The sequence below is a fragment of the Gymnoscopelus braueri genome (assembly GCF_963280865.1).
Source record: "Gymnoscopelus braueri genome assembly, chromosome: 5".
Lineage (NCBI taxonomy): Eukaryota > Metazoa > Chordata > Actinopteri > Myctophiformes > Myctophidae > Gymnoscopelus > Gymnoscopelus braueri.
Window position 1 is genome coordinate 49,083,731 of NC_137606.1, and position 27,499 is coordinate 49,111,229.

The following is a 27,499-nucleotide window of genomic DNA, read 5'->3' on the forward strand; positions in this document are numbered from 1 at the left end:
CATATGCCCTAACATAAATAGCACGTATGCAGCGACATTTCTTACCAGTTGTACATTGTCTATACTGTCTTCCTCCCTCTCTCTCTCTCTCTCTCATGCACATTCCTTGTCTACCTCTGTCCATGTTTCTCTCTGCTTCACTCTAAACTCTGTAAAAGGTGCATGCTAAAGACTTATAACAGCTCAGTCTGAGCTACATATGTGGACAATAAGACTCATAATGTGGGGTGTGTTGTCACATTTATATGGTGTCTGTCAATCTATCATTGGCTTGCACTGGCAAACTTCCATGTCTGTTGATTGGCTAGTTCTGCTAGATCACATAAGCCGGAAGAACAGGAGCATTGTAATTGGTTAGTTAGTAACTTTTCCCATAGCCTGGGTGGATGATTGATCTACAATAATTAATAAAATAATGATGTAGTTGTCGTTGACTGATTTGAAAAAATATTTGAGAATGGCGTGCTGTCAACAGGCTAAAGACATTATGCTGATACAATGCGACACACACACACACACACACACACACAAATTAAAACCAACATACTCCCTCTCCCCAAAATGCATATTGACACTTCTTGGGACAAATGTGACCAAATGTCATCTGGTGCCACGAGAGGCACCGCCGAGCGAGCCGTCAGGTGAGAGAGTCGCCGCACCGAGCGTTGCGAAGTCCACTTTAGCCGAATCAGCAGCGTTCGAGTTATGTCCCGATAGGGCCATATCCCCCCCTAGTCAACATGTGCCGTTTCTGTCCCTTTCCAGTCAAACGTTTGACTTCTTGGGACGTCCGCGTCCGTGTTACGATAAATGTTAGTCATATTCATACACAATGTAGACATGATCGATGTTAGTGTTACGATCCTTTGGTCTAGGGAATGAAGGATGAAATGTAGTTTTATGGTTTTGACTTTTTTTTGTTATTGCTCAAAAGTGACACAAAAGTAATACAGTTTTACATTCAGTAGGTGATAGTAAACTTAGATTATATAAACTTGGAAAGTGACCCCAGTGCAAAATCAACAAACAAATATAACAAGCTAACCTATGCTTTTTCAAACCCCTACCTATAGCCTAACCTCTACCAAATCAAAATTACATTAATTCTAACTTCCCTAATCTAAACTGAAGCAAAAAGGTGGCTGTTAACAAAAAGCTAGCACTGGTGGTTCAACAAACTCCAACAGTTATGGTCAAGCGTACTTTAGAATAACCATTACTATATCTCAACACTACTTCAGCAGGTTCACTTTAAACAGGGTGCAACTTAAACAGGATGTTACAGAGAGCATAAAATACTGAGGGTTGCTAAACTTTCAGCCCCAAAGTATTGACTTTAACCTCATGGACAGCATGTAGCAGCACTGCCAGCATGCCACACACTGCCAAAGAACACAGCTGCGGGCATTTCTTAAATAATGGGGAGGCGTCCTTCTGATTGGTCCAGCTTCTGATTGAAGGTCTCCTCCCAGCCAGGTCTTCTCCCATGCAGAATTCCCACGTCACGTGGAACGGCCGGTCCCCGTATCTTTGCCAGTGCTGCAATATGACATGTTGGATTATATATCATGTATAGTTATGTAGAGCAGGGGTCTTCAACAGGGGGTCCAGGATCCCTAGGGGGTCCTCAGAGTTACTACAGGGGGTCTGCCAAAATCTTTGTGTGATATGATTTTTTTACCTTAACCACTTGAACCCTAGCATCCCTTTTCTGAGGAGAACTTTAGACAAAAAATAGCAGATCTACAAGCTCACAACGCCTCACGCTGCGAGGCGTTGTGAGCTTGTAGATCGGCTATTTTTGGCAAAGAGGTGTTTGGTGGAGAGGGAAAAAAGAGCAGACCAAGTAAACAAATAAAGTTGAATCTGAAACACACTTTTATACAATATAGAGGGGGTCCATGCTTCATCCCTCTCTCAGCTAGGGGGTCCTTGGGCTGAAAACGTTGAAGATCCCTTATGTAGAGTGTATAACTCATGCACTTACATACACACTAAAACGTAATGTGTGCGTCCATGCACACACTTGTGTGTGCAGTGCATGCATGCATACACACACACACACGCGCGGTTGATGTGGAGACACTACAATTATTTGATCTTCACATTGTTATAATTGTCTCTCTCCAGGCCGAAAGGCATGGCGAGAGAGTATGTTTTACCCTCCGTCCGTGTGTGTGTCCGTCTGTGAACACCTAATCTCTGGCACCATTGGTCCGGTCGCTGCGAAACTGTGCACACACACTCCCTGGATGCCAATTCAGAACCTCTAACTCAAATTTTGCACGTGGGCCTGTTATAGCGCCACCTGGAGGCTGATTTGTGCAAAACCCATTTTTTTAAATTACTCCTACAGATTTTATCCAAACGTCATGCAAATCGGTACACAGTATCTCTACAGTCATGTGATCAACACGGATCTGTCCGATTTCCCATATTCCATCCTCATTGGCTAAGGTTGGCTTCCACAATTTGCAGGATTGGATTATAGCGCCACCAGGAGGCCACAATAACGTACCTGACCTGGCGGAGACCTGTGCACCGAGGACTTCTTCTAGTTATTTATCATTCTTAATTAGAATACAGTTAAATGTGGCCTTAATGTCTTCACTCTTAACTCATTCAGTGCCAATGACGTCTGAGACGTCACGTTTTTCATAAGCCTAGAGTGCCAATGACGTCTGAGACGTCATGAAAACCTCCCCCCCCTTTTTTTTTTTTTTTGTGTTTCCACTAGTTGGCGCTCTTCCCAAGCCTGTGACAAAATGTGGGGCTTCTATCATAAAAGAAAACATGAAATCATGCCATCATAAGGTCAGGGTGACCTATAATCAAAAACATCTTATTTAGAGTTAGAGTGACCATGATCATAACAGCTTCTGTGACAGTCATACATAAACATTCTGTGATCACAGCCACCGTCTACCACGTGATCAAAACAACTCGTGGGAACACACACACACACACACACACACACACACACACACACACACACACACACACACACACACACACACACACACACACACACACACACACACACACACACACACACACACACACACACACACCTGATCGAAGTTCTTCTGGATCTAGTAGGGTTAACCCGTGATTAAGACTCATCGCAGCTCCTGTCAAAGCAGAAGAGACAGTGATTGGTTGGTGTGGAGACACTATAATGTTGACCTTCACATTGTTATCATTATAGATGTAAATATATATCATGATTCTACTTAGCTTTATTCCATTATGTTTTGTAATATATTTTGTATTGTATTTATTATAAGTATTATAAGGAAAGCAAACAAAGTCCCTGAGGCTTTTAGTGTTATCCTTTTAGTACAACCTTTGACTGTACTATACCTGTACTGTTAATAAACATGACTGTACTATACCTGTACTGTTAATAAACATGACTGTACTATACCTGTACTGTTAATAAACATGACTGTACTATACCTGTACTGTTAATAAACAGGACTGTACTATACCTGTACTGTTAATAAACATGACTGTACTATACCTGTACTGTTAATAAACATGACTGTACTATACCTGTACTGTTAATAAACATGACTGTACTATACCTGTACTGTTAATAAACAGGACTGTACTATACATGTACTGTTAATAAACATGACTGTACTATACCTGTACTGTTAATAAACATGACTGTACTATACCTGGACTGTTAATAAACATGTTAATAAAGTATTACATTAATCAATCAAAGAGAGCTGGTGATGTGAGGCTCTTACAGTTTGATGACAGAATGGGTTTATTTATGCATTATGCAGAGCTCTACTAACTTATTACTCTAGAAACACTGTTTGTTTTCCTTTGTATTCATGATGTTATTGTTGTATTCTTTGAGCCACACATACAGGTATTTCGGGGCGTGGTCGAATCAGCTAGGTCAGGTAGGTTATTGTGGGCCAGCAATGTTAGGAATTCGCCAATCAGGATGGAATATGAAAAATGGGACAGAACCATCTTGATCACTTGACTATAGAGATAATGGGTACCGATTTGCATGATGTTTGGACAAAATTTGTAGGAGTAATATAAAAAGAAAAGTGTTGCAAAAATTGGCCTCCTGGTGGCGCTATAATAGGGCAATGTTAAAGGGTGGCATTTGTTCTTTAACCTAGTGCGAATGTGCGTGCAAAGTTCCACCGCAATTGGACGCTGCGTTCATGATTTGTGGCATTTTGTTCAATGCTCCTGCAAACTTTAGATGTCAATGTTAGCCAATCAGGATGGAATATGAAGAATTAAAGCTCAATCTTGATCACATGACTATAGAGGTCATTAGCACCGATTTGCGTGACATTTGGATATAAGTCGGCCTCCTGGTGGCGCTATAAAAGGTGAATGTGAAAAATGCAGGGCTGATGTTTTTCCTTGGCCTCTAGGGAGTGTGCGTGCAAAGTTTCACGCAGATCGGTGCAGTTATAGTTAAAAACGCAAATCGTCCTTTATAGCGCCACCATGAGGCTGATTTGAAAAAAGTGGCATTTCTTCCTCGGCCTAGTGGGAATGTGCGTGTCAAATCTCACGGAAATCGCAAGCTGCGTTCATGATTTGAAGCATTTTGTTCAAAACGGACCAATCCTGGAAGCTAACCTTAGCCAAACAGGATGGAATATGGAAAATCGGACAGATCCGTGTTGATCACATGACTATAGAGTTAAGGTCCTTACACATGGGGCGAATTCTTCATGCGAATAAATATATATTTTTTAAAAACCTTATAAAGTCAATGCAAGCGTCCATATCAGTTTCGCGAAGCGAAAAAGCGTCTTTTAATTATTCGGAACGTGTCAGAATTTTGCGTATATTCGCATATTCGCCGGTGTGTAAGGACCTTTACTGTGTACTGATTTGCGTGATGTTTGGATAAAAACTGTAGGAGTACTGTCAAAAAATTTGTTTTGCCTGGTGGCGCTATAACAGGCCCATGTGAAAAAAATGGGGCAGAGGCTCTGCTCTGGCATCCAGGGAGTGTGTGTGCACAGTTTCACTGCGAGCAAGCCAACGGTGCTGGAGATTAGCTGTACACAGAATGACACATGGACGGACACACACACACACACACACACACACACACACACACACACACACACACACACACACACACACACACAGACGGACGGACAGGGGGTAAAACATACTCTCGCCATGCCTTTCGGCCTGGCGGACACAATTAATGTACACACACACACACACACACACACACACACACACACACACACACACACACACACACACACACACACACACACAGATTACCTGCCTTCATATTTTAAACATCAGTTTAATACAATGGGCCCTATTTTTGGCTAAACCCGCACCCACTGCCCACTACCCGTGAATAACTGCCCACTACCCGTGAATAACTGCCCACTACCCGTGAATAACTGCCCACTACCCGTGAATTACTGCCCACTACCCGTGATTTACTGCCCACTAATCGTGAATTACTGCCCACTAATCGTGAATTACTGCCCACTAATCGTGAATTACTGCCCACTAATCGCGAATTACTGCCCACTAATCGTGAATTACTGCCCACTACCCGTGAATAATTGCCCACTACCCGTGAATTACTGCCCACTAATCGTGAATTACTGCCCACTAATCGTGAATTACTGCCCACTAATCGTGAATTACTGCCCACTAATCGTGAATTACTGCCCACTAATCGCGAATTACTGCCCACTAATCGTGAATAACTGCCCACTACCCGTGAATAATTGCCCACTACCCGTGAATTACTGCCCACTAATCGTGAATTACTGCCCACTAATCGTGAATTACTGCCCACTAATCGTGAATTACTGCCCACTAATCGTGAATTACTGCCCACTACCCGTGAATTACTGCCCACTACCCGTGAATTACTGCCAACTAATCGTGAATTACTGCCCACTACCCGTGAATTACTGCCCACTACCCGTGAATTACTGCCCACTACCCGTGAATTACTGCCCACTACCCGTGAATAACTGCCCATTACCCGTGAATTACTGCCCACTACCCGTGAATAACTGCCCACTAATCGTGAATTACTGCCCACTAATCGTGAATTACTGCCCACTAATCGTGAATTACTGCCCACTACCCGTGAATTACTGCCCACTAATCGTGAATTGCTGCCCACTACCCGTGAATTACTGCCCACTATCCGTGAATAACTGCCCACTACCCGTGAATTACTGCCCACTACCCGTGAATTACTGCCCACTAATCGTGAATTGCTGCCCACTACCCGTGAATTACTGCCCACTACCCGTGAATAACTGCCCACTACCCGTGAATTACTGCCCACTAACCGTGAATAACTGCCCACTACCCGTGAATAACTGCCCACTACCCGTGAATTACTGCCCACTACCCGTGAATTACTGCCCACTACCCGTGAATTACTGCCCACTAACCGTGAATTACTGCCCACTAATCGTGAATTGCTGCCCACTACCCGTGAATTACTGCCCACTACCCGTGAATAACTGCCCACTACCCGTGAATTACTGCCCACTAATCGTGAATAACTGCCCACTACCCGTGAATTACTGCCCACTACCCGTGAATTACTGCCCATTACCCGTGAATTACTGCCCACTACCCGTGAATAACTGCCCACTAATCGTGAATTACTGCCCACTAATCGTGAATTACTGCCCACTAATCGTGAATTACTGCCCACTAATCGTGAATTACTGCCCACTACCAGTGAAATACTGCCCACTAATCGTGAATTATTGCCCACTACCCATGAATAACTGCCCACTACCCGTGAATAACTGCCCACTACCCGTGAATTACTGCCCACTACCCGTGAATTACTGCCCACTAATCGTGAATTGCTGCCCACTACCCGTGAATTACTGCCCACTAACCGTGAATAACTGCCCACTACCCGTGAATAAATGCCCACTACCCGTGAATTACTGCCCACTACCCGTGAATTACTGCCCACTACCCGTCAATTACTGCCCACTAACCGTGAATTACTGCCCACTAATCGTGAATTGCTGCCCACTACCCGTGAATTACTGCCCACTAATCGTGAATTACTGCCCACTACCCGTGAATTACTGCCCACTAATCGTGAATAACTGCCCACTACCCGTGAATTACTGCCCACTACCCGTGAATTACTGCCCACTACCCGTGAATTACTGCCCACTAACCGTGAATTACTGCCCACTAATCGTGAATTGCTGCCCACTACCCGTGAATTACTGCCCACTACCCGTGAATAACTGCCCACTACCCGTGAATTACTGCCCACTAACCGTGAATAACTGCCCACTACCCGTGAATAAATGCCCACTACCCGTGAATTACTGCCCACTAATCGTGAATTACTGCCCACTACCCGTGAATTACTGCCCATTACCCGTGAATTACTGCCCACTACCCGTGAATTACTGCCCACTACCCGTGAATTACTGCCCATTACCCGTGAATTACTGCCCACTACCCGTGAATAAATGCCCACTACCCGTGAATTACTGCCCACTACCCGTGAATTGCTGCCCACTACCCGTGAATTGCTGCCCACTAATCGTGAATAGCTGCCCACTAATCGTGAATTACTGCCCACTACCCGTGAAGTACTGCCCACTACCCGTGAATAACTGCCCACTACCCGTGAATTACTGCCCACTACCCGTGAATAACTGCCCACTACCCGTGAATTACTGCCCACTACCCGTGAACTAGTGCCCACTACCCGTGAATTAATGCCCACTAATCGTGAATTACTGCCCATTAATCGTGAATAACTGCCCACTACCCGTGAATAACTGCCCACTACCCGTGAACTAGTGCCCACTACCCGTGAATTAATGCCCACTAATCGTGAATTACTGCCCACTAATCGTGAATTACTGCCCACTAATTGTGAATTACTGCCCACTACCCGTGAATAACTGCCCACTACCCGTGAACTAGTGCCCACTACCCGTGAACTAGTGCCCACTAATCGTGAATTACTGCCCACTAATCGTGAATTACTGCCCATTAATCGTGAATAACTGCCCACTAATCGTGAATTACTGCCAACTAATTGTGAATTACTGCCCACTACCCGTGAATTACTGCCCACTACCCGTCAATTACTGCCCACTAACCGTGAATTACTGCCCACTAATCGTGAATTGCTGCCCACTACCCGTGAATTACTGCCCACTAATCGTGAATTACTGCCCACTACCCGTGAATTACTGCCCACTAATCTTGAATTACTGCCCACTACCCGTGAATTACTGCCCACTACCCGTGAATTACTGCCCACTACCCGTGAATTACTGTCCACTACCCGTGAATAAATGCCCACTACCCGTGAATTACTGCCCACTAATCGTGAATTACTGCCCACTAATCGTTAATTACTGCCCAGTACCCGTGAATTACTGCCAACTAATCGTGAATTACTGCCCACTACCCGTGAATTACTGCCCACTACCCGTGAATTACTGCCCACTACCCGTGAATTACTGCCCACTACCCGTGAATAACTGCCCATTACCCGTGAATTACTGCCCACTACCCGTGAATAACTGCCCACTAATCGTGAATTACTGCCCACTAATCGTGAATTACTGCCCACTAATCGTGAATTACTGCCCACTACCCGTGAATTACTGCCCACTAATCGTGAATTGCTGCCCACTACCCGTGAATTACTGCCCACTATCCGTGAATAACTGCCCACTACCCGTGAATTACTGCCCACTACCCGTGAATTACTGCCCACTAATCGTGAATTGCTGCCCACTACCCGTGAATTACTGCCCACTACCCGTGAATAACTGCCCACTACCCGTGAATTACTGCCCACTAACCGTGAATAACTGCCCACTACCCGTGAATAACTGCCCACTACCCGTGAATTACTGCCCACTACCCGTGAATTACTGCCCACTACCCGTGAATTACTGCCCACTAACCGTGAATTACTGCCCACTAATCGTGAATTGCTGCCCACTACCCGTGAATTACTGCCCACTACCCGTGAATAACTGCCCACTACCCGTGAATTACTGCCCACTAATCGTGAATAACTGCCCACTACCCGTGAATTACTGCCCACTACCCGTGAATTACTGCCCATTACCCGTGAATTACTGCCCACTACCCGTGAATAACTGCCCACTAATCGTGAATTACTGCCCACTAATCGTGAATTACTGCCCACTAATCGTGAATTACTGCCCACTAATCGTGAATTACTGCCCACTACCAGTGAAATACTGCCCACTAATCGTGAATTATTGCCCACTACCCATGAATAACTGCCCACTACCCGTGAATAACTGCCCACTACCCGTGAATTACTGCCCACTACCCGTGAATTACTGCCCACTAATCGTGAATTGCTGCCCACTACCCGTGAATTACTGCCCACTAACCGTGAATAACTGCCCACTACCCGTGAATAAATGCCCACTACCCGTGAATTACTGCCCACTACCCGTGAATTACTGCCCACTACCCGTCAATTACTGCCCACTAACCGTGAATTACTGCCCACTAATCGTGAATTGCTGCCCACTACCCGTGAATTACTGCCCACTAATCGTGAATTACTGCCCACTACCCGTGAATTACTGCCCACTAATCGTGAATAACTGCCCACTACCCGTGAATTACTGCCCACTACCCGTGAATTACTGCCCACTACCCGTGAATTACTGCCCACTAACCGTGAATTACTGCCCACTAATCGTGAATTGCTGCCCACTACCCGTGAATTACTGCCCACTACCCGTGAATAACTGCCCACTACCCGTGAATTACTGCCCACTAACCGTGAATAACTGCCCACTACCCGTGAATAAATGCCCACTACCCGTGAATTACTGCCCACTAATCGTGAATTACTGCCCACTACCCGTGAATTACTGCCCATTACCCGTGAATTACTGCCCACTACCCGTGAATTACTGCCCACTACCCGTGAATTACTGCCCATTACCCGTGAATTACTGCCCACTACCCGTGAATAAATGCCCACTACCCGTGAATTACTGCCCACTACCCGTGAATTGCTGCCCACTACCCGTGAATTGCTGCCCACTAATCGTGAATAGCTGCCCACTAATCGTGAATTACTGCCCACTACCCGTGAAGTACTGCCCACTACCCGTGAATAACTGCCCACTACCCGTGAATTACTGCCCACTACCCGTGAATAACTGCCCACTACCCGTGAATTACTGCCCACTACCCGTGAACTAGTGCCCACTACCCGTGAATTAATGCCCACTAATCGTGAATTACTGCCCATTAATCGTGAATAACTGCCCACTACCCGTGAATAACTGCCCACTACCCGTGAACTAGTGCCCACTACCCGTGAATTAATGCCCACTAATCGTGAATTACTGCCCACTAATCGTGAATTACTGCCCACTAATTGTGAATTACTGCCCACTACCCGTGAATAACTGCCCACTACCCGTGAACTAGTGCCCACTACCCGTGAACTAGTGCCCACTAATCGTGAATTACTGCCCACTAATCGTGAATTACTGCCCATTAATCGTGAATAACTGCCCACTAATCGTGAATTACTGCCAACTAATTGTGAATTACTGCCCACTACCCGTGAATTACTGCCCACTACCCGTCAATTACTGCCCACTAACCGTGAATTACTGCCCACTAATCGTGAATTGCTGCCCACTACCCGTGAATTACTGCCCACTAATCGTGAATTACTGCCCACTACCCGTGAATTACTGCCCACTAATCTTGAATTACTGCCCACTACCCGTGAATTACTGCCCACTACCCGTGAATTACTGCCCACTACCCGTGAATTACTGTCCACTACCCGTGAATAAATGCCCACTACCCGTGAATTACTGCCCACTAATCGTGAATTACTGCCCACTAATCGTTAATTACTGCCCAGTAATCGTGAATTACTGCCCACTACCCGTGAAATACTGCCCACTAATCGTGAATTACTGCCCACTACCCGTGAATAACTGCCCACTACCCATGAATAACTGCCCACTACCCGTGAATTACTGCCCACTACCTGTGAATAACTGCCCACTACCCGTGAATTACTGCCCACTACCCGTGAATAACTGCCCACTACCCGTGAATTACTGCCCACTAATCGTAAATTGCTGCCCACTACCCGTGAATTGCTGCCCACTAATCGTGAATAACTGCCCACTAATCGTGAATTACTGCCCACTACCCGTGAAGTACTGCCCACTACCCGTGAATAACTGCCCACTACCCGTGAATTACTGCCCACTACCCGTGAATAACTGCCCACTACCCGTGAATTACTGCCCACTACCCGTGAACTAGTGCCCACTACCCGTGAATTAATGCCCACTAATCGTGAATTACTGCCCATTAATCGTGAATAACTGCCCACTACCCGTGAATAACTGCCCACTACCCGTGAACTAGTGCCCACTACCCGTGAATTAATGCCCACTAATCGTGAATTACTGCCCACTAATCGTGAATTACTGCCCACTAATTGTGAATTACTGCCCACTACCCGTGAATAACTGCCCACTACCCGTGAACTAGTGCCCACTACCCGTGAACTAGTGCCCACTAATCGTGAATTACTGCCCACTAATCGTGAATTACTGCCCATTAATCGTGAATAACTGCCCACTAATCGTGAATTACTGCCAACTAATTGTGAATTACTGCCCACTACCCGTGACTAACTGCCCACTAACCGTGAATAACTGCCCACTACCCGTGAATAACTGCCCACTAATCGTGAATTACTGCCCACTAATCGTGAATTACTGCCCACTAATCGTGAATTACTGCCCACCTCCCGTGAATAACTGCCCACTACCCGTGAATTACTGCCCACTACCGGTGAATAACTGCCCACTACCCGTGAATTACTGCCCACTAATCGTGAATTACTGCCCACTAATCGTGAATTACTGCCCATTAATCGTGAATTACTGCCCACTAATCGTGAATTACTGCCCACTAATCGTGAATTACTGCCCACTAATCGTGAATTACTGCCCACTAATCGTGAATAACTGCCCACTACCCGTGAATAACTGCCCACTACCCGTGAATTACTGCCCACTACCCGTGAATTACTGCCCACTACCCGTGAATTACTGCCCACTACCCGTGAATAACTGCCCACTACCCGTGAATTACTGCCCACTACCCGTGAATAACTGCCCACTACCCGTGAACTAGTGCCCACTACCCGTTAATTACTGCCCACTAATCGTGAATTACTGCCCACTAATCGTGAATTACTGCCCACTAATCGTGAATTACTGCCCACTAATCGTGAATTACTGCCCACTAATCTTGAATTACTGCCCACTAATCGTGACACCTGCCTTTCGGACACCTAAGGCAGGTGTCCCAAAATAGCAACTTTTGTGGGGGAACGCCCCTTGCCCAGTCCTAAATCCCAAATTAGTGGGGTTAAGCCTTTATAGAGCCCATAATGTAATTTTAAATTTCCAGTGTATGTATTGTATTTGTATTGTTAAGCACTTTGTAAACCTGTTTTTGAAAAGTGCTATAAATTGAAAAGTGCTATAAATAAAGTTTATTATATTATATTATATTATATTAACGTGATATACACTAGCCTATGAATGTATATTCATATATTATTCATATTTGCAACTAACCCTGGTGCTCCTATGATTATTGAAACAGTAAATCATAAGTTACTCATAAGTTACTAAGTACTTGAGTAATTTTTTCACAAAATACTTACTCTTACTCAAGAAATTATTTGGATGACTACTTTTTACTTTTACTTGAGTCATATTATTCTAGAGTAACAATACTCTTACTTGAGTAGTTTTTGGCTCATCTACCCACCTCTGCTCTTACAAACACAATATCAACATTTCATGAATATATGTTTGATCAATATAATGAATGTGATCAATATAATGAATATGATCAATATAATGCATGTATTCTATATATATATATATCATGTACACTAATATATAGTGTATAACTTATGCACCTAAATACACTGTCAAAAGTTACGTATGCATGCACTCGAGGGCGCGCGCGCGCGCGCACACACACACACACACACACACACACACACACTTACCTCCTCGTCGTTGTCTAAGTCCATGTCCTAGTCCTCCTGTCAAAGCAGAAGAGACAGTGATTGGTTGGTGTGGAGACACTATAATGTTGACCTTCACATTGTTATCGTTATAGATGTAAATATATCTTAGGATTCTACTTAGCTTTATTCCATTATGTTTTGTATTATATTTGGTATTGTATTTATTATAAGTATTACTGACAAGTAAGACGCGCAAACGCTGGAAGCGAACGCAGCTCGAAAATATTGTGTATTTACGGACTTGTAATCCGTGTTATTTCACCGTGATGGGGAGAGAACATTGACTGTGTGTGTGTGTGTGGCAGGCTGGTGTGCATTGTCTAAATTCCTGCACTCTGGCGCACTCTGGAGGCTGCTTACAGGCAGTGCACGCATGTGAGTCACATGGGGGCGCGAGCCAATGAGAGCATGAACACAGACAGAATCAAAGACAGACACACACACAGACAGACACACACACAACCTGAGCAGGGTTACATAGTAAGTTCCACTTGGTCGGAGGCGCGGCTTCGCCGCGCCTCTTTCCGCGTTCGCAATTAATTGAGTACAAAGGAAAAAAAACAAAGCCCCTGAGGCTTTTTGTGTTATCCTTTTAGTATAACCTTTGACTCTACTATACCTGTACTGTTAATAAACATGACTCTACTATACCTGTACTCTTAATAAACATGACTGTACTATACCTGTACTATTAATAAACATGACTGTACTATACCTGTACTGTTAATAAACATGACTGTACTATACCTGTACTATTAATAAACATGACTGTACTATACCTGTACTGTTAATAAACATGACTGTACTATACCTGTACTATTAATAAACATGACTGTACTATACCTGTACTGTTAATAAACATGTATACCTGTACTGTTAATAAACATGACTGTACTATAACCTGTACTATTAATAAACATGACTGTACTATACCTGTACTGTTAATAAACATGACTGTACTATACCTGTACTATTAATAAACATGACTGTACTATAACCTGTACTGTTAATAAACATGACTGTACTATACCTGTACTGTTAATAAACATGACTGTACTATACCTGTACTGTTAATAAACATGACTGTACTATAACCTGTACTGTTAATAAACATGACTGTACTATACCTGTACTGTTAATAAACATGACTGTACTATACCTGTACTGTTAATAAACATGACTGTACTATACCTGTACTGTTAATAAACATGCTAATAAAGTATTAAATCAATCACAGAGAGCTGGTGGTGTGAGGCTCTTACAGTTTGACAGCAGAGCTTTAGATGACATAATGGTTTTATTTATGCATTATGCAGAGCTCTACTAACTTATTACTCTAGAAACACCTTTTGTTTTTCTTTGTATTCATTATGTTATTGTTGTATTAGAGAAGATACATTCAATACATCCAGGACAAGAGTTCAATAGTAATTAATGCACGCACACGCACACACACACACACACACACACACACACACACACACACACACACACACACACACACACACACACATTTTAAACATCAGTTTAATACATAATGTGATATACACTAGCCTATACATTTATATTCATATTTGCAACTACTACTGGTGCTCCTATGATTATTTAAACAATACATCAGAAGTTACTCATAAGTTACTCAGTACTTGAGTAGTTTTTAGACGGGTGACGAAGTCTCCCAGTCTCTATAAACACTTTTAAAATAATTCCAAGTATGCAGCCTTAGCCCCGCCCACCTTTAAATATGCTTTAGAGTGAACGCCCACAATTCAACGTCAGAGAGCGAGAAGAGAGAGAAAGCTCATTTCAGCCAGAGGCAGAGAGAGAGAGACAGCTCCTCCTTCTCTCACAGCCCCGTTGACACCGCATGTCCCCCGTCCCAAAGCTCATTTCAGGCAGAGACAGAGAGAGAGAGAGAGCTCAAGTAGTAAGGAAGGATTAACCTACTAACTTTGCAACCAGGCTTTGTAACCAAGCTTTGCTGTTGGCATCTTCAATTAACCAAACTAGAATCCCCATGTCCGAGAGTGTAACATTAGAAGCTTCACCAGCGCCTGGGTAACCAGTGGCGTTTGGTGGAGTCTAACGTTGACCGGGCCAGAACCGGGCCAGAACCGGTTTGACGGCTAAACTGGTTTTTAATGGCCACTCATTAACAATTCGTCCGAATGCAAATGAGCCCCACTTGAAAACAAAGGCAACTTTCTGTGGTCGGTTACAACAGAATAGGGTGAGGGGCTGCTAATGTTGGTTTTTTTTTTTTTTTAAAGTATATATATATATATATATATATATATATATATATATATATATATATATATATATATATATATATATATATATATATATATATATATATATATATATATATATATATATATATATTTTTTTTTTTTTTTGGTGGCTTTGGATAAAACATTGATGTCTATAGCCACCGAAGCCCCCGCGTAACGCCGCCCCTGCAGTATGACAAAACTCTTCCACCAGTAACTCCTCCAGTTAGTCCATGAGCCAGAGCCCCAAAATTGAGCAATGATTATCGAAAGAGTGGGCAAAACCATACCTATTTTAAATTGTTCATAGGGTCAATACGAGTAAATACATATATGATAACCTCTCCACAGGAGCAGCTTTTTCATGGTTATCACACATTTTGTTATTTTCCCCATACGTACATGACAGGTGAAAAAATGACAACATTTAAAAAATAGTTATCATAATGAAACTTCCCCAGTTGATTACTTACATGAAGACAATGATTTATCGTATTACAAGTTTTCTGAAATTGTATATTTAAATATGCAAATTAGGCATTAGGAAAATATGCCTGAATTTGCATAACTTTCCAGAATCAACATTGGAACATTGGACAAAGCCAGAGTCAACATTCTTATTTCATTTTGTTAAGATGTTGGAGTCAAAGGTTTTTAACGAGGGAATATTCAATATCTGGCTCAATTTTGGGGCTCTGGCTCATGGACTAAATGCCTAATTTGCATATTTAAATATACAATTTCAGAAAACTTGTAATACGATAAATCGTTGTCTTCATGTAAGTAATCAACTGGGGAAGTTTCATTATGATAACTCTTTTTTAAATGTTGTCATTATTTTCACCTGTCATGTACGTATGGGGAAAATAACAAAGTGTGTGATAACCATGAAAAAGCTGCTCCTGTGGAGAGGTTATCATATATTTATTTACTCGTATTGACCCTATGAACAATTTAATATAGGTATGGTTTTGCCCACTCTTTCGATAATGAAATCTTGTCTGGCTCATGGACTAAGTATCAGCTCACCTTAATGAGTAATGACTTGTTTCTCTCACCTTGTCTCCTTACTTCTTCCTGGAACATCTGGTTGGTATAGTGGCTTCCACCGTTCTTCTTCACCATCTGGTTGATTTTCTCCAGCAGCTCAGTGACCTGAGAGGGATCCTTGCTTTCGTTGTAAAAGACATGATAAAAACCACTATATTTGTTGATTAATTCTTTTAGTTCTGGAGAATCATTCAAAAAGTCTTCAATTGAACCTTCAAGCTTGTCACCATGAGTGAAGAGAATCATGGTGTATTTATCTGAACTTTGTCCAAATTCTTTCTGAATCTTTGCCACAACGTTCTTCTCCTCATCTGTGTATCTCCCTAGTTTGATCACAGCCAGGAACACATGAGGACCAGGAGCAGCACAACTAATACAGTTTATGACCTCTTTAAAGGTTTCAGTATTACTGAACCAAGTGTCAAAAAAGCCTGGAGTGTCAATAACATAAACCATTCTATCAGCCACCACACCACTGGCCTTATTACAGCTCAATGTCACAGAATCAGGTGAAAAATTGGATTGAAATGCTTCAGGACCCAGGATGGTGTTTCCTGTGGCACTCTTTCCAGCTCCAGTCTTCCCCACCAGCACAATACGAATTTCTTCATTATTTGTTATGAGATCTGATGAATGAAGAAAGAAAGACATCAATGACGGCATCCGTAATGTATGAATTTATCATTTCCATTCGTTTTCACTTGAACTCGCCACCTGATTGGCCAACCTTTGCTGTCAATCACAGAACATTGAGCGAGGACGCTGATAGGAAAGTTCACACGGACACGGACACGCACGGACACGCACATGCGTGCGTTTCATTTACGTCCCGGACAGAGCTGGATACCCGGATGTCAAAACATAAATAGTAGGGAAAATACTGATTTCAGAAAGAGGACTGTGTTTCAATGCAGGAAAACACCCCAGAATCGCTGATAGAGGGGAAAAATTCTAAATATATATACACACACATATATATATATATATATATATATATATATATATATATATATATATATATATATTATTTTTTTTAATTTAGGCTTAAAGTTACCTAGTATCCCTTTAAGTATTGCATAACTGAATGTTTAGGCTCTCTAAGTTATAGAAGTAACTTAGAGAGCCTCACTATAATTATCATTGTATTTTGTACTAATTCTATTTAGTTAAATACTGGTGTAAAAACAGGCCTAGACAGCAATGTATCCCCCCCCCTTTTTTTATTACTATCAGTCAGATTATTGGTGATATTTTGTGACTAATGAAATGACTAATTCAATACCATATATTTCATGTTTTCAAGTTATTTTACATGGAAAACTAATAATAATGTCATGGCAGTTTGACTGTCCTCTCTGTTCTGACATTCTATACTTGTCTTTCTTTGTCTACCAGGTTGGAGCTGCATTTCAGGTGGGGGGTCTGTGACTGAACGCTGTGCTCAGTGATAATATTCCTACAGTTAGTGCACTTTAACTGCTAAAGACCAGATCAGCAAGAAAAAACTACCTCGATGATAACATTGAAGAAAACACAAACAAACCATGTGAGCTTTGGAAGTTACTTAACAACCCCAACTAGGCTGCAGCAAAACATTGAAAACTAGAAAAAGTGCTCCTCGGAGCACAGGTCTCCGCCAGGTCAGGTAGGTTATTGTGGCCTCATGGTGGCGCTATAATAGGCCAAGGTGAAAAGGCTGCCATTTATTCTTAGGTCTTTCATGGCAATCAGACACTGCATTCATGATTTGAGGCATTTTGTTCCAAAAATGTGTTTTGCTAAATTAGACCTGCTGGTGGCGCTATAACAGACCAATGGGAAAAGGGTGGCATTTCTTCCTCAGCCTAGTGGAAATGTGCGTGTGAAATTTCACGGAAATCGCAAGCTACGTGCATACTTTGAGGCTTTTTGTTCAAAACGGACCAATCCTGCAAACTTTGGAAGCCAACCTTAGGCAATCAGGATGGAATATGGGAAATTGGACAGATCCGTGTTGATCACATGACTGTAGAGATAATGTGTACCGATTTGTGGATAAACGTTTGGATGACGTTATAAAAAAAAACACAAATCGGCCTCCTGGTGGCGATATAACAGGCCCATGTGGGGCAGAGGTTCTGAATTGGCATCCAGGGAGTGAGTGTGCAATGTTTCACACACACACACACACACACACACACACACACACACACACACACACACACACACACACACACACACACACACACACACACACACACACACACACACACACACACACACACACACACACACACACACACACACACACACACACAAAAACATAGTCTCGGCCATGCCTGCCTGGTGGAGACAACCAGTAGAACTGAGTCAGAGGACCTCAGAATACAGAGTGATAATAAAACAGAAGACCTACCTGAATATGTTATAGGCTGGTCTGCTAGATTCAATGGAATCATCTCTGAAACACATAAGAGTAAAATCCTGTTTGTTGATCTGTTCTTAATCTGTAGACTGGATTTTACAGTATGTGTGGTAACACTTCATGAATATTACATTTAATTAAAATGTTACTTAAGGGACAGAGCAAATAAATATATATTTAATCATTATTTAGACTTAATTTTATTTAACCATAATAAAATAACAGATGCAGTACAGCAGTTGATAGCATGATGCAGTGGAGGGTTATCATGAGTCCTTTTCACATCTACAGGGGAGAAAGATTAGAGGTATGTTGGACATAATGTTATGTAATGCTCTTACAAACACTATATATACATTTAGCCTACTACATGAACACATGTTTGATCAATATAATCAATATATAGAAAAAGGTTTGATATGATCTGTACAAGTAGAGATGATGTGAGACAGTGATCAGTCAGTGTGGAGACATTAAAGGTTCTATGACATTCATTTTCACTTTTTTTATTTTTAATGTTTTTTGGGGGGTTTTATGACCTCAATTACACCCAAAAAATCTGAACTTTGAACATTCAGTGCATTTTCTGTGGTCTGGGGTTTTCTGAATAATTAGGCTGAAAAGTAATCTGAGCTTGGCCCTTCGACAGTGAGGTCACAGCCGATTAATCCCGCCCACTCTCCTCCTCGCCCCTCCCCTCCCCTATCCTTTCCTTTGGGGGGGGCGGAGCAGAGGCGATGATTGACAGGCAAAATCCCTCACCAGCGACACCCGCAGGCAAAGATTTATTTTTTCATTGCAGTTGAAAAGGCTTTAGAAATGTGAGAGAAAAACACCTGCCATGGATCAATGGAGTGGAATTTTTTGTTAAAACTTTCTATACACGTTTGAAGGACCATGACAAAGACTTTTAATGTGTGGTAAAACTGAACGTCATGAAACCTTTAATCATTTATATGTTCACGTTGTTATCATTATAGATACATAGATGTATGTATCATTGTTATCATTATAGATACATAGATGTATTTATCATTGTTATCATTATAGATACATAGATGTATTTATCATTGTTACATGTATTTATCATTATAGATACATAGATGTATTTATCATTGTTATCATTATAGATACATAGAGGTATTTATCATTGTTATCATTATAGATACATAGATGTATTTATCATTGTTATCATTATAGATACATACATGTATTTATCATTGTTATCATTATAGATACATACATGTATTTATCATTGTTATCACTATAGATACATACATGTATTTATCATTGTTATCATTATAGATACATACATGTATTTATCATTGTTATCATTATAGATACATACATGTATTTATCATTGTTATCATTATAGATACATGGTTTTATCAAATATAGATTTAAAATAAATAATCAGTTCAATACTCACCAGGGTCTGAGGACGACCTAGAGAGATGCTTCTTCTTCCAGTATAAATATCCCAGTCCTGCTGCCACTAAGATGATGATCAGTGTAAAAATCCCTGCAATCACTGATCCAGTTGATCCTTTCTCTGTGTGAATGTCTCTCTCTGAAACACAGTGAGATTGATTGATTGATTGATTACCTTTTAACAAGTTACAAACAGTACAGAACTACAATGACACAAGAAATGTTAAAACACAAAAAAAGCCTTGTTTCCATTGTGGTCTATGTGAGTCATGACACAACTGTTACAACATTACACAATTAAATTCATCAAATCAATATGTGTGTTAATTGGTTCTATCCACTGTCCTGTGGTCCAAAGCTCACAGGTTTGATTCCTGCCTGCCTGGTCTCCATTAACATCCATGTGTCCTACATGTTACACTAACACTGTGGTCTATATTAACATGTGTCCTACATGTTACACTAACACTGTGGTCTACATTAACATGTGTCCTACATGTTACACTAACACTGTGGTCTATATTAACATGTGTCCTACATGTTACACTAACACTGTGGTCTACATTAACATGTGTCCTACATGTTACACTAACACTGTGGTCTACATTAACATGTGTCCTACATGTTACACTAACACTGTGGTCTCTATTAACATGTGTCCTACATGTTACACTAACGCTGTGGTCTATATTAACATGTGTCCTACATGTTACACTAACACTGTGGTCTACATTAACATGTGTCCTACATGTTACACTAACACTGTGGTCTACATTAACATGTGTCCTACATGTTACACTAACACTGTGGTCTACATTAACATGTGTCCTACATGTTACACTAACACTGTGGTCTATATTAACATGTGTCCTACATGTTACACTAACACTGTGGTCTATATTAACATGTGTCCTACATGTTACACTAACACTGTGGTCTATATTAACATGTGTCCTACATGTTACACTAACACTGTGGTCTCTATTAACATGTGTCCTACATGTTACACTAACACTGTGGTCTCTATTAACATGTGTCCTACATTCAGAATACAACTGGTTCAGAATACATCTGGTTCAGAATACAACTGGTTCAGAATACAACTGGTTCAGAACAGTGTTGTTTTCGTCAACGATGACGAATACGATATGATTTCGTCAACGCCCCTTTTTTTCATGACGAAGACGTAACGTTGACGTGCTGAACATAGCTATTTGATGACTAAAATATGACGAGACGAATGTGTGTTTTCGTCGACGAGACGATGACGAGACGAAATTTGTATTGGGTGGGACGTTCAAAATGCATGAAGAGATCAAAATATTATAGCGATATTATTTCAATGGGGGAATAGTGGCCAATCACAGGGAGGGTTCTAGGATGCATTGCAACATCCGGCTCTGTGATTGGTTTCTTTTCCTTTTTTTGGGAGGGGGGGCTCTGTGATTGGCTTGGATACCGGCCTATTCTGGGCAGTGTTGCCATGTTCTTTTATTATAAGTTTCCACCAAGAACTTCATTTGAAAATAGCAGATCTACAAGCTCACAACGTGTCGCTCTTGATTAGGGATGCGCGATATATCGGCCAACCGATATATATCGGCCGATATAGTCGTTTTTTAATTAATCGGTATCGGTCCGATATCAAAATTGCGCCGATGTAAACAGCCGATGATTGCTGTGTCTCGCTGCTCGCTGCAGCTGCAGGACTCAATGTGAGTGTGTGTGTGTGAGTGTGTGAGTGTGCGGGGGTGGGGCGGGGGGTTGGTGTCGGGTGTCACATGGTGTGTGTGAGTGCGTGTGTGTATGGAGGGTGTGCGTGCGGTGGGAGGGGCACTTAACTTGATAAGCACATACAGCGCGCGCACGGAAGTCAGGCCGAGAGACAACAAACAAGAAACCAAGTAAAGAGAGGATAAAAAAAAGAGAGAGATGTCGGCCGTCTGGGCATATTTCAAGGTTAAACCCGACGACCCAAGAATTGCAATATGCAATACTTGCGATGGCGAAGTTTCGCGAGGAGGATCCCGTGTAAAATCATTTAACACTACCAACATGAGGACTCATTTGCACCACCGCCATGAGAGCCTTTTCTTTTTTTTTAAATGTTTTATCCCGCGATTTTTGTGACCCATTTTTTTCACCCGGTGCCAATTTCCTAAGTGATCCTGGGCGCTACACCAGCCCTACACCAGTCCCCCACAGTAGGGAGGCCAGGGCTGAGCTCATGCTTCCTTCAGGCATGAGAGCCAACTGACCTTCTTGTCACCTGACAGGGGGGAGTTTCCCTGGTTGGACGTAGCGCGTGGAAGGAACACGTTATTCCAACCAGTTCCCTTCCCCTCCATCAGGCGCCCCGGCTGTCATGGGGGAGGCGGTATAGCGACCAGGATTACTACATGTTTTTGTGAGGGTATTAACTACCCTAGGAGACACGGGGAGAACATGCAAACTCCACACAGAGTAGGCCCTTTCGCCAACCCCACCTAGGGTATGGGCGCTGATGACGCGGAGGAGAATCGAACCCAGGACCTTCTAGCTGTGAGGCGACAGCGCTACCGACTGCGCCACCGTGCCTCCCATGAGAGCCTTTTCAAAGAGTTATTGGGAAATGAAGGCGCTAAAACCAAAACTAAAACCACGCAGTTAAAAGCAACAACAGCCACAGAGGGTAGCCCCATACAAGAATCATTCGAAAAAACAAAGCCATATGTTAAAGACAGCGTAAAGGCGGCGTCAATCACAAATAAGATCATGGAGATGATCGCTCTGGACGACCAGCCATTTTCTATCGTGGATGATCCTGGATTTCGCCGTTTGATTCAACACATGGACCCGCGTTACACCCTACCAAGTCGCAAGTACCTTACCGAGACTTCCCTCCCTGCTTTATATGACATTGTAGCCACACACATCCACAAGTTGTTGGACAGCAATGTGAATGACCTGAGCTTTACGACGGACATCTGGAGCTCTGGCGTGAGCCAGACGAGCATGTTAAGCCTTACTGCTCAATGGATTGACGACAACTTTAATGTAAACAGAGCTGTGTTGCATTCACAAGAATTTAATTGTTCGCACACAGGGACCAACATAGCTGACGCATTTAACAGCATGTTTGCTCAGTGGAACATACCAAAAGATAAGGTGCACGTTGTGCTGCGTGACAACGCCCGCAATATGGAGAAGGGAATGCGAGACTGTGGTGTTAAAAGCCTGGGCTGCATGGCTCATACACTGCAGCTAGCCATACATGATGGTGTGTTAAGCCAGCGAAGCATCTCTGACTGTATCGCTATTGGGAGAAAAATAGTAGGACATTTTAGGCTCTCTCCACTGGCCACCTCTCGGCTGAAAGCCATACAGAAGGAGCTGGGTCCAACTCACAGTCAGAAGGTGCTCCAACAGGATGTCGCAACGAGGTGGAATAGCACATTTTATATGATGAAAACACTTTATGATCAGAAGAGGGCACTTAGTGTCTATGGGACAGAACATGATGATCTCCCTGCGAATCAGAAGTTGAGCTCATACCAGTGGGGCCTCATAGAAAAAATGACCACGCTTCTCTCGCCATTCGAAGAGTTAACCCAAGAGATTAGTTCTCATTCAGCTACTGCGGCTGACGTGATTCCATCAGTTCTCGCACTAAAACGTTTCCTGAGCAAGACGGTTGCAACAGACAGTGGGGTCGGCACCTCGAAGAGCACTCTACTACAAGCGGTGACTGACAGATTTGCTAAAGTTTTCACCGAGCCATTGTACTACTTGGCAACGATCCTAGACCCCCGCAACAAAGACCGTTATTTTAATGTACTAAGCAACAAACAAGAGGCAACAACTGCGCTACAGAAGTTAGTGCAGAAGATGATCCAATCTGAGAGTGAGACACCTGACCCAGAAGAACCGCAAGGAAAGAAGACGCGAGCAGAAAATGACTCTGCCGTCGCTGGACCGTCACTGAGGGACATGTATGAGGAAATTCTGGAGGAGACGGTTCCAGAAGATCATCAGGCAGGCCCAACGGGTGTGCAGGTAAATAGCAGACCACATCTTATATTCAAATACAATCAAGTATAGTATATTAAATTCATTTATGTAAAAAAATTGTTAATAATGTTGTTAACAATTACATAACTTACTGTACATTAAGGATGTGTTCAGCTTCTAACCACTGATGTTTTGTTTTTTAAAGGGATTGTTGGCAACATTAAGCCTAAATTTGAAAAATATCTATATATATATATTTTGCATTTTTTCCCCTCTATCAGCCACTATATAATGATGCTGGGGTGTTTTCCTGCATTGAAACACAGTCCTCTTTCTGAAATCGTATTTTCCCTACTGTTTATGTTTGTAGCGGGCCGTAAATTAACGCACGCATGTGCGCATCCGTGCACGTCCGTGTGAACCTTTTACTTTCGGTTTGAAAACGCTCTCAAACTTCGTTTTTGAGGCACATAATTTACTTTTCAGATAGCGTTTGGATAGAATTTAGTTGTTTAACTTCATATATGTGGTCAATTTGTCATGAAAGAGCCTATTTAAAAATAAAAATTCAGAGAACCGGCAGGGGCGGGCAGTTCCGCGAATTGTATCCGAATAAAGTAACCTATATTCGGCATGGCCCGTTTAGAAGTCCCCTTAACTCTATGGAAGTCCTCCCTACGTCACCCCCTGGTGGTCGGGGAAACGAACTGCTGGAGTTTTTTTCTTTGTTTATCTCTGAATCGCCTACAATCCCTTTAAACCTCTTAATTTTTTTAAATGTTTTTTTTTACTAAATGAATGAATATATAAATGGAAAAAGCTGACTCTGCAGTATTACCTAATGCAACGCTGCCCCCTTGAGGTTGACCTTTAGCCCTGCTCATCTGCTCAGATCAACTCAACTGTATTACCACATCACAGGTTTTACAGGTACAAGTGATGTGATGACAAAGTTGAGTTGCTGAGTTGAGAGCTAAAACGTTTAAGGGGAGGAGGATAATGTTATGTCCTGGCTAATAATGTCTGTCTCATTTTAATTTGCCAGACATGTATAGTAAAGTTACACTGTACTTTTTGTCTTATATTTCTATAGGTGCACGACTACCTGAGTGAGGCCCCATTGCCCAGAGATCAGAGCCCACTGGAGTATTGGAAAAAGAACAAGGACCGCTTCCCTCAACTGGCCCAAGCCGCACGCAAGTACCTTTACCATAACATCTGACGCTAGCTTCAGGCTAAAGCTGGCGTGCTTAAGCCAGTGGTTCTCAAACTGTTTCATGTCAAGGACCCCCAAATTCACATTTATTAGCCCTTAGGACCCCCATTTGAAAAGATATGCCACGGACCCCCTCATAAGAGATGATTTTTACAGCTCTAGCAGTCAATTCCTAACTATCCATCATTTAGCTGGGGACCCCCTGGAACTCCCTCAAGGACCCCTGGGGGTCCCCGGACCCCACTTTGAGAACCAATGGCTTAAGCTAACTTGGATTGTTTAGCCTTGTATCAAGGCTATGGATTGTTATGAGTAAAACATGCAGGCTTTTTTGGCTGGACAGGGGCAAGTGAAAGCAAGTGAAAAAGGGGGTACGTCAATGACGTAGGGGTTCAATGGTTGTTTGCATCGTGCCTATGACTGTGACGTGACGAGTAAATCCTTGGAACTCAACAGTACAGTAACTTAATATACCTAGTTCTTACGTACACTATGTACAGTACAGTATATGTACATTCTAATTTTTCCATTGCTTAGAAAGAGGGTACCATGTGGTTATTAAGCTATTAAGACGTTTTTCTTTCAACTGCATGAGTTTAAGTGCCAGTTTAGTGCTACCATAATGTTCACAACTGTCAAAAATACAACATTTTTAGTAGGAATACATTTGCCCCCTGTGTGAATTGTGCATATGAATAGGATGGGGCAGGTGTATTTTCTGGGTGATACTGGTAAAAAAAAAAAAAGGTTGATAATGAGAACCTGATCTAGGCTATTCTATTTTCCGAACATGCAGTATTTTGTGTGAATTACAGTATCTGTTGTAATACACGTTGTATCCTATTGTGTTATCCCATAAAAATGGGATATATTTTATGATAATACTGTTAGCAGTCATATCTTAAATACAATATGTATATTGACCTAATTAAATTAGTTTGAATACATTATTTAATGTTATTTGTTTGACTAAAACCAATGACTAAAACTAGACTAAAACCATTTGAGTTTTCGTCGACTAAAACTAGACTAAAACCATTTTGAGTTTTCATCGACTAAAACTAGACTTAAACCTTTTTGAGTTTTCGTCGACTAAAACTAGACTAAAACAATTTGAGTTTTCGTCGACTAAAACTAGACTAAAACTATCAAGGATAGAAATGACTAAAATGTGACTAAAACTAACAAGCATTTCGTCCAAAAGACTAAGACTAAGACTAAATCTAAAATGCCTGCCAAAAACAACACTGGTTCAGAATACAACTGGTTCAGAATTCAGCTGCACAGCTTTTAACTGGCTGGAGGCTCATTCATGAATCTCTAATGGGGATCCTTTAATAAACATAAACATTACCTGAGACGTAACGTTGTTTGTCAACAGTGTAGTTGAAGCGTGGCAGGTGAACTCTACAGGTCACATGACCTGCTCCCCTCACTGTCACATTCCTCTGGACAATGTAACAGTGTTGAGAAGGTTTCTGTGTCACTGAGGGTTCAGCAGAGAGGAGGGTTCCATCACCGTCCAGCCAAGACATCTCAGGTTGTGGATACCAGCAGCTAGAGTTACATGTCAAAGATACTCCACTGTCTGTTGGTCCATTTGAAGAGATCACTGGATGAGACACTGACCCTGCAAAAACATAAAGATATAAATATGATAATCAATCAATATATCCATCCATCCATCCATCCATCTACAATGCTGACAATATTTACAAATCTAAAATCTAAAGCTATGGATGCTACAACAAGAGAGAACATGTAAAACATTATTTACAGACACAGCTCGACTTCTACTGTAATTACGTCTATTAATTGATTGATTGAATACTTAATTAACAACAGTGTTTCCCCTAAATGCATGTAACAGCAGCAGGTGAAGCTACAAGGTTTGATAGCCCTTCTCCTTCATTTCTATATAAAAGATTATTATTATTATTATTTCTTAATGATGGAAGACAGCTCTGTCTCATGTCTTTATAAACTAAAGTTACATT

At 42.1% G+C, this 27,499-nt stretch overlaps 1 protein-coding gene across 1 annotated transcript in view; it reads right to left on the reverse strand.

The window, feature by feature from the left end:
• Positions 1-515: 515 nt before the first annotated feature.
• LOC308085710 (uncharacterized protein) overlaps positions 516-27,499 on the reverse strand; it is a 45,197-nt gene continuing 18,213 nt past the window's right edge. Inside the window, exons 3-9 of the mRNA XM_080428982.1 lie at positions 26,857-27,132; positions 20,295-20,435; positions 18,857-18,901; positions 16,470-17,087; positions 13,118-13,153; positions 3,072-3,131; positions 516-1,539 (exon numbers count right to left, since the gene is read on the reverse strand). Of these exons, the coding sequence (XP_080285108.1) occupies positions 1,412-1,539; positions 3,072-3,131; positions 13,118-13,153; positions 16,470-17,087; positions 18,857-18,901; positions 20,295-20,435; positions 26,857-27,132 (1,304 nt within the window). The 3' untranslated portion in view covers positions 516-1,411. The remainder of the gene's footprint in view (positions 1,540-3,071; positions 3,132-13,117; positions 13,154-16,469; positions 17,088-18,856; positions 18,902-20,294; positions 20,436-26,856; positions 27,133-27,499) is intronic.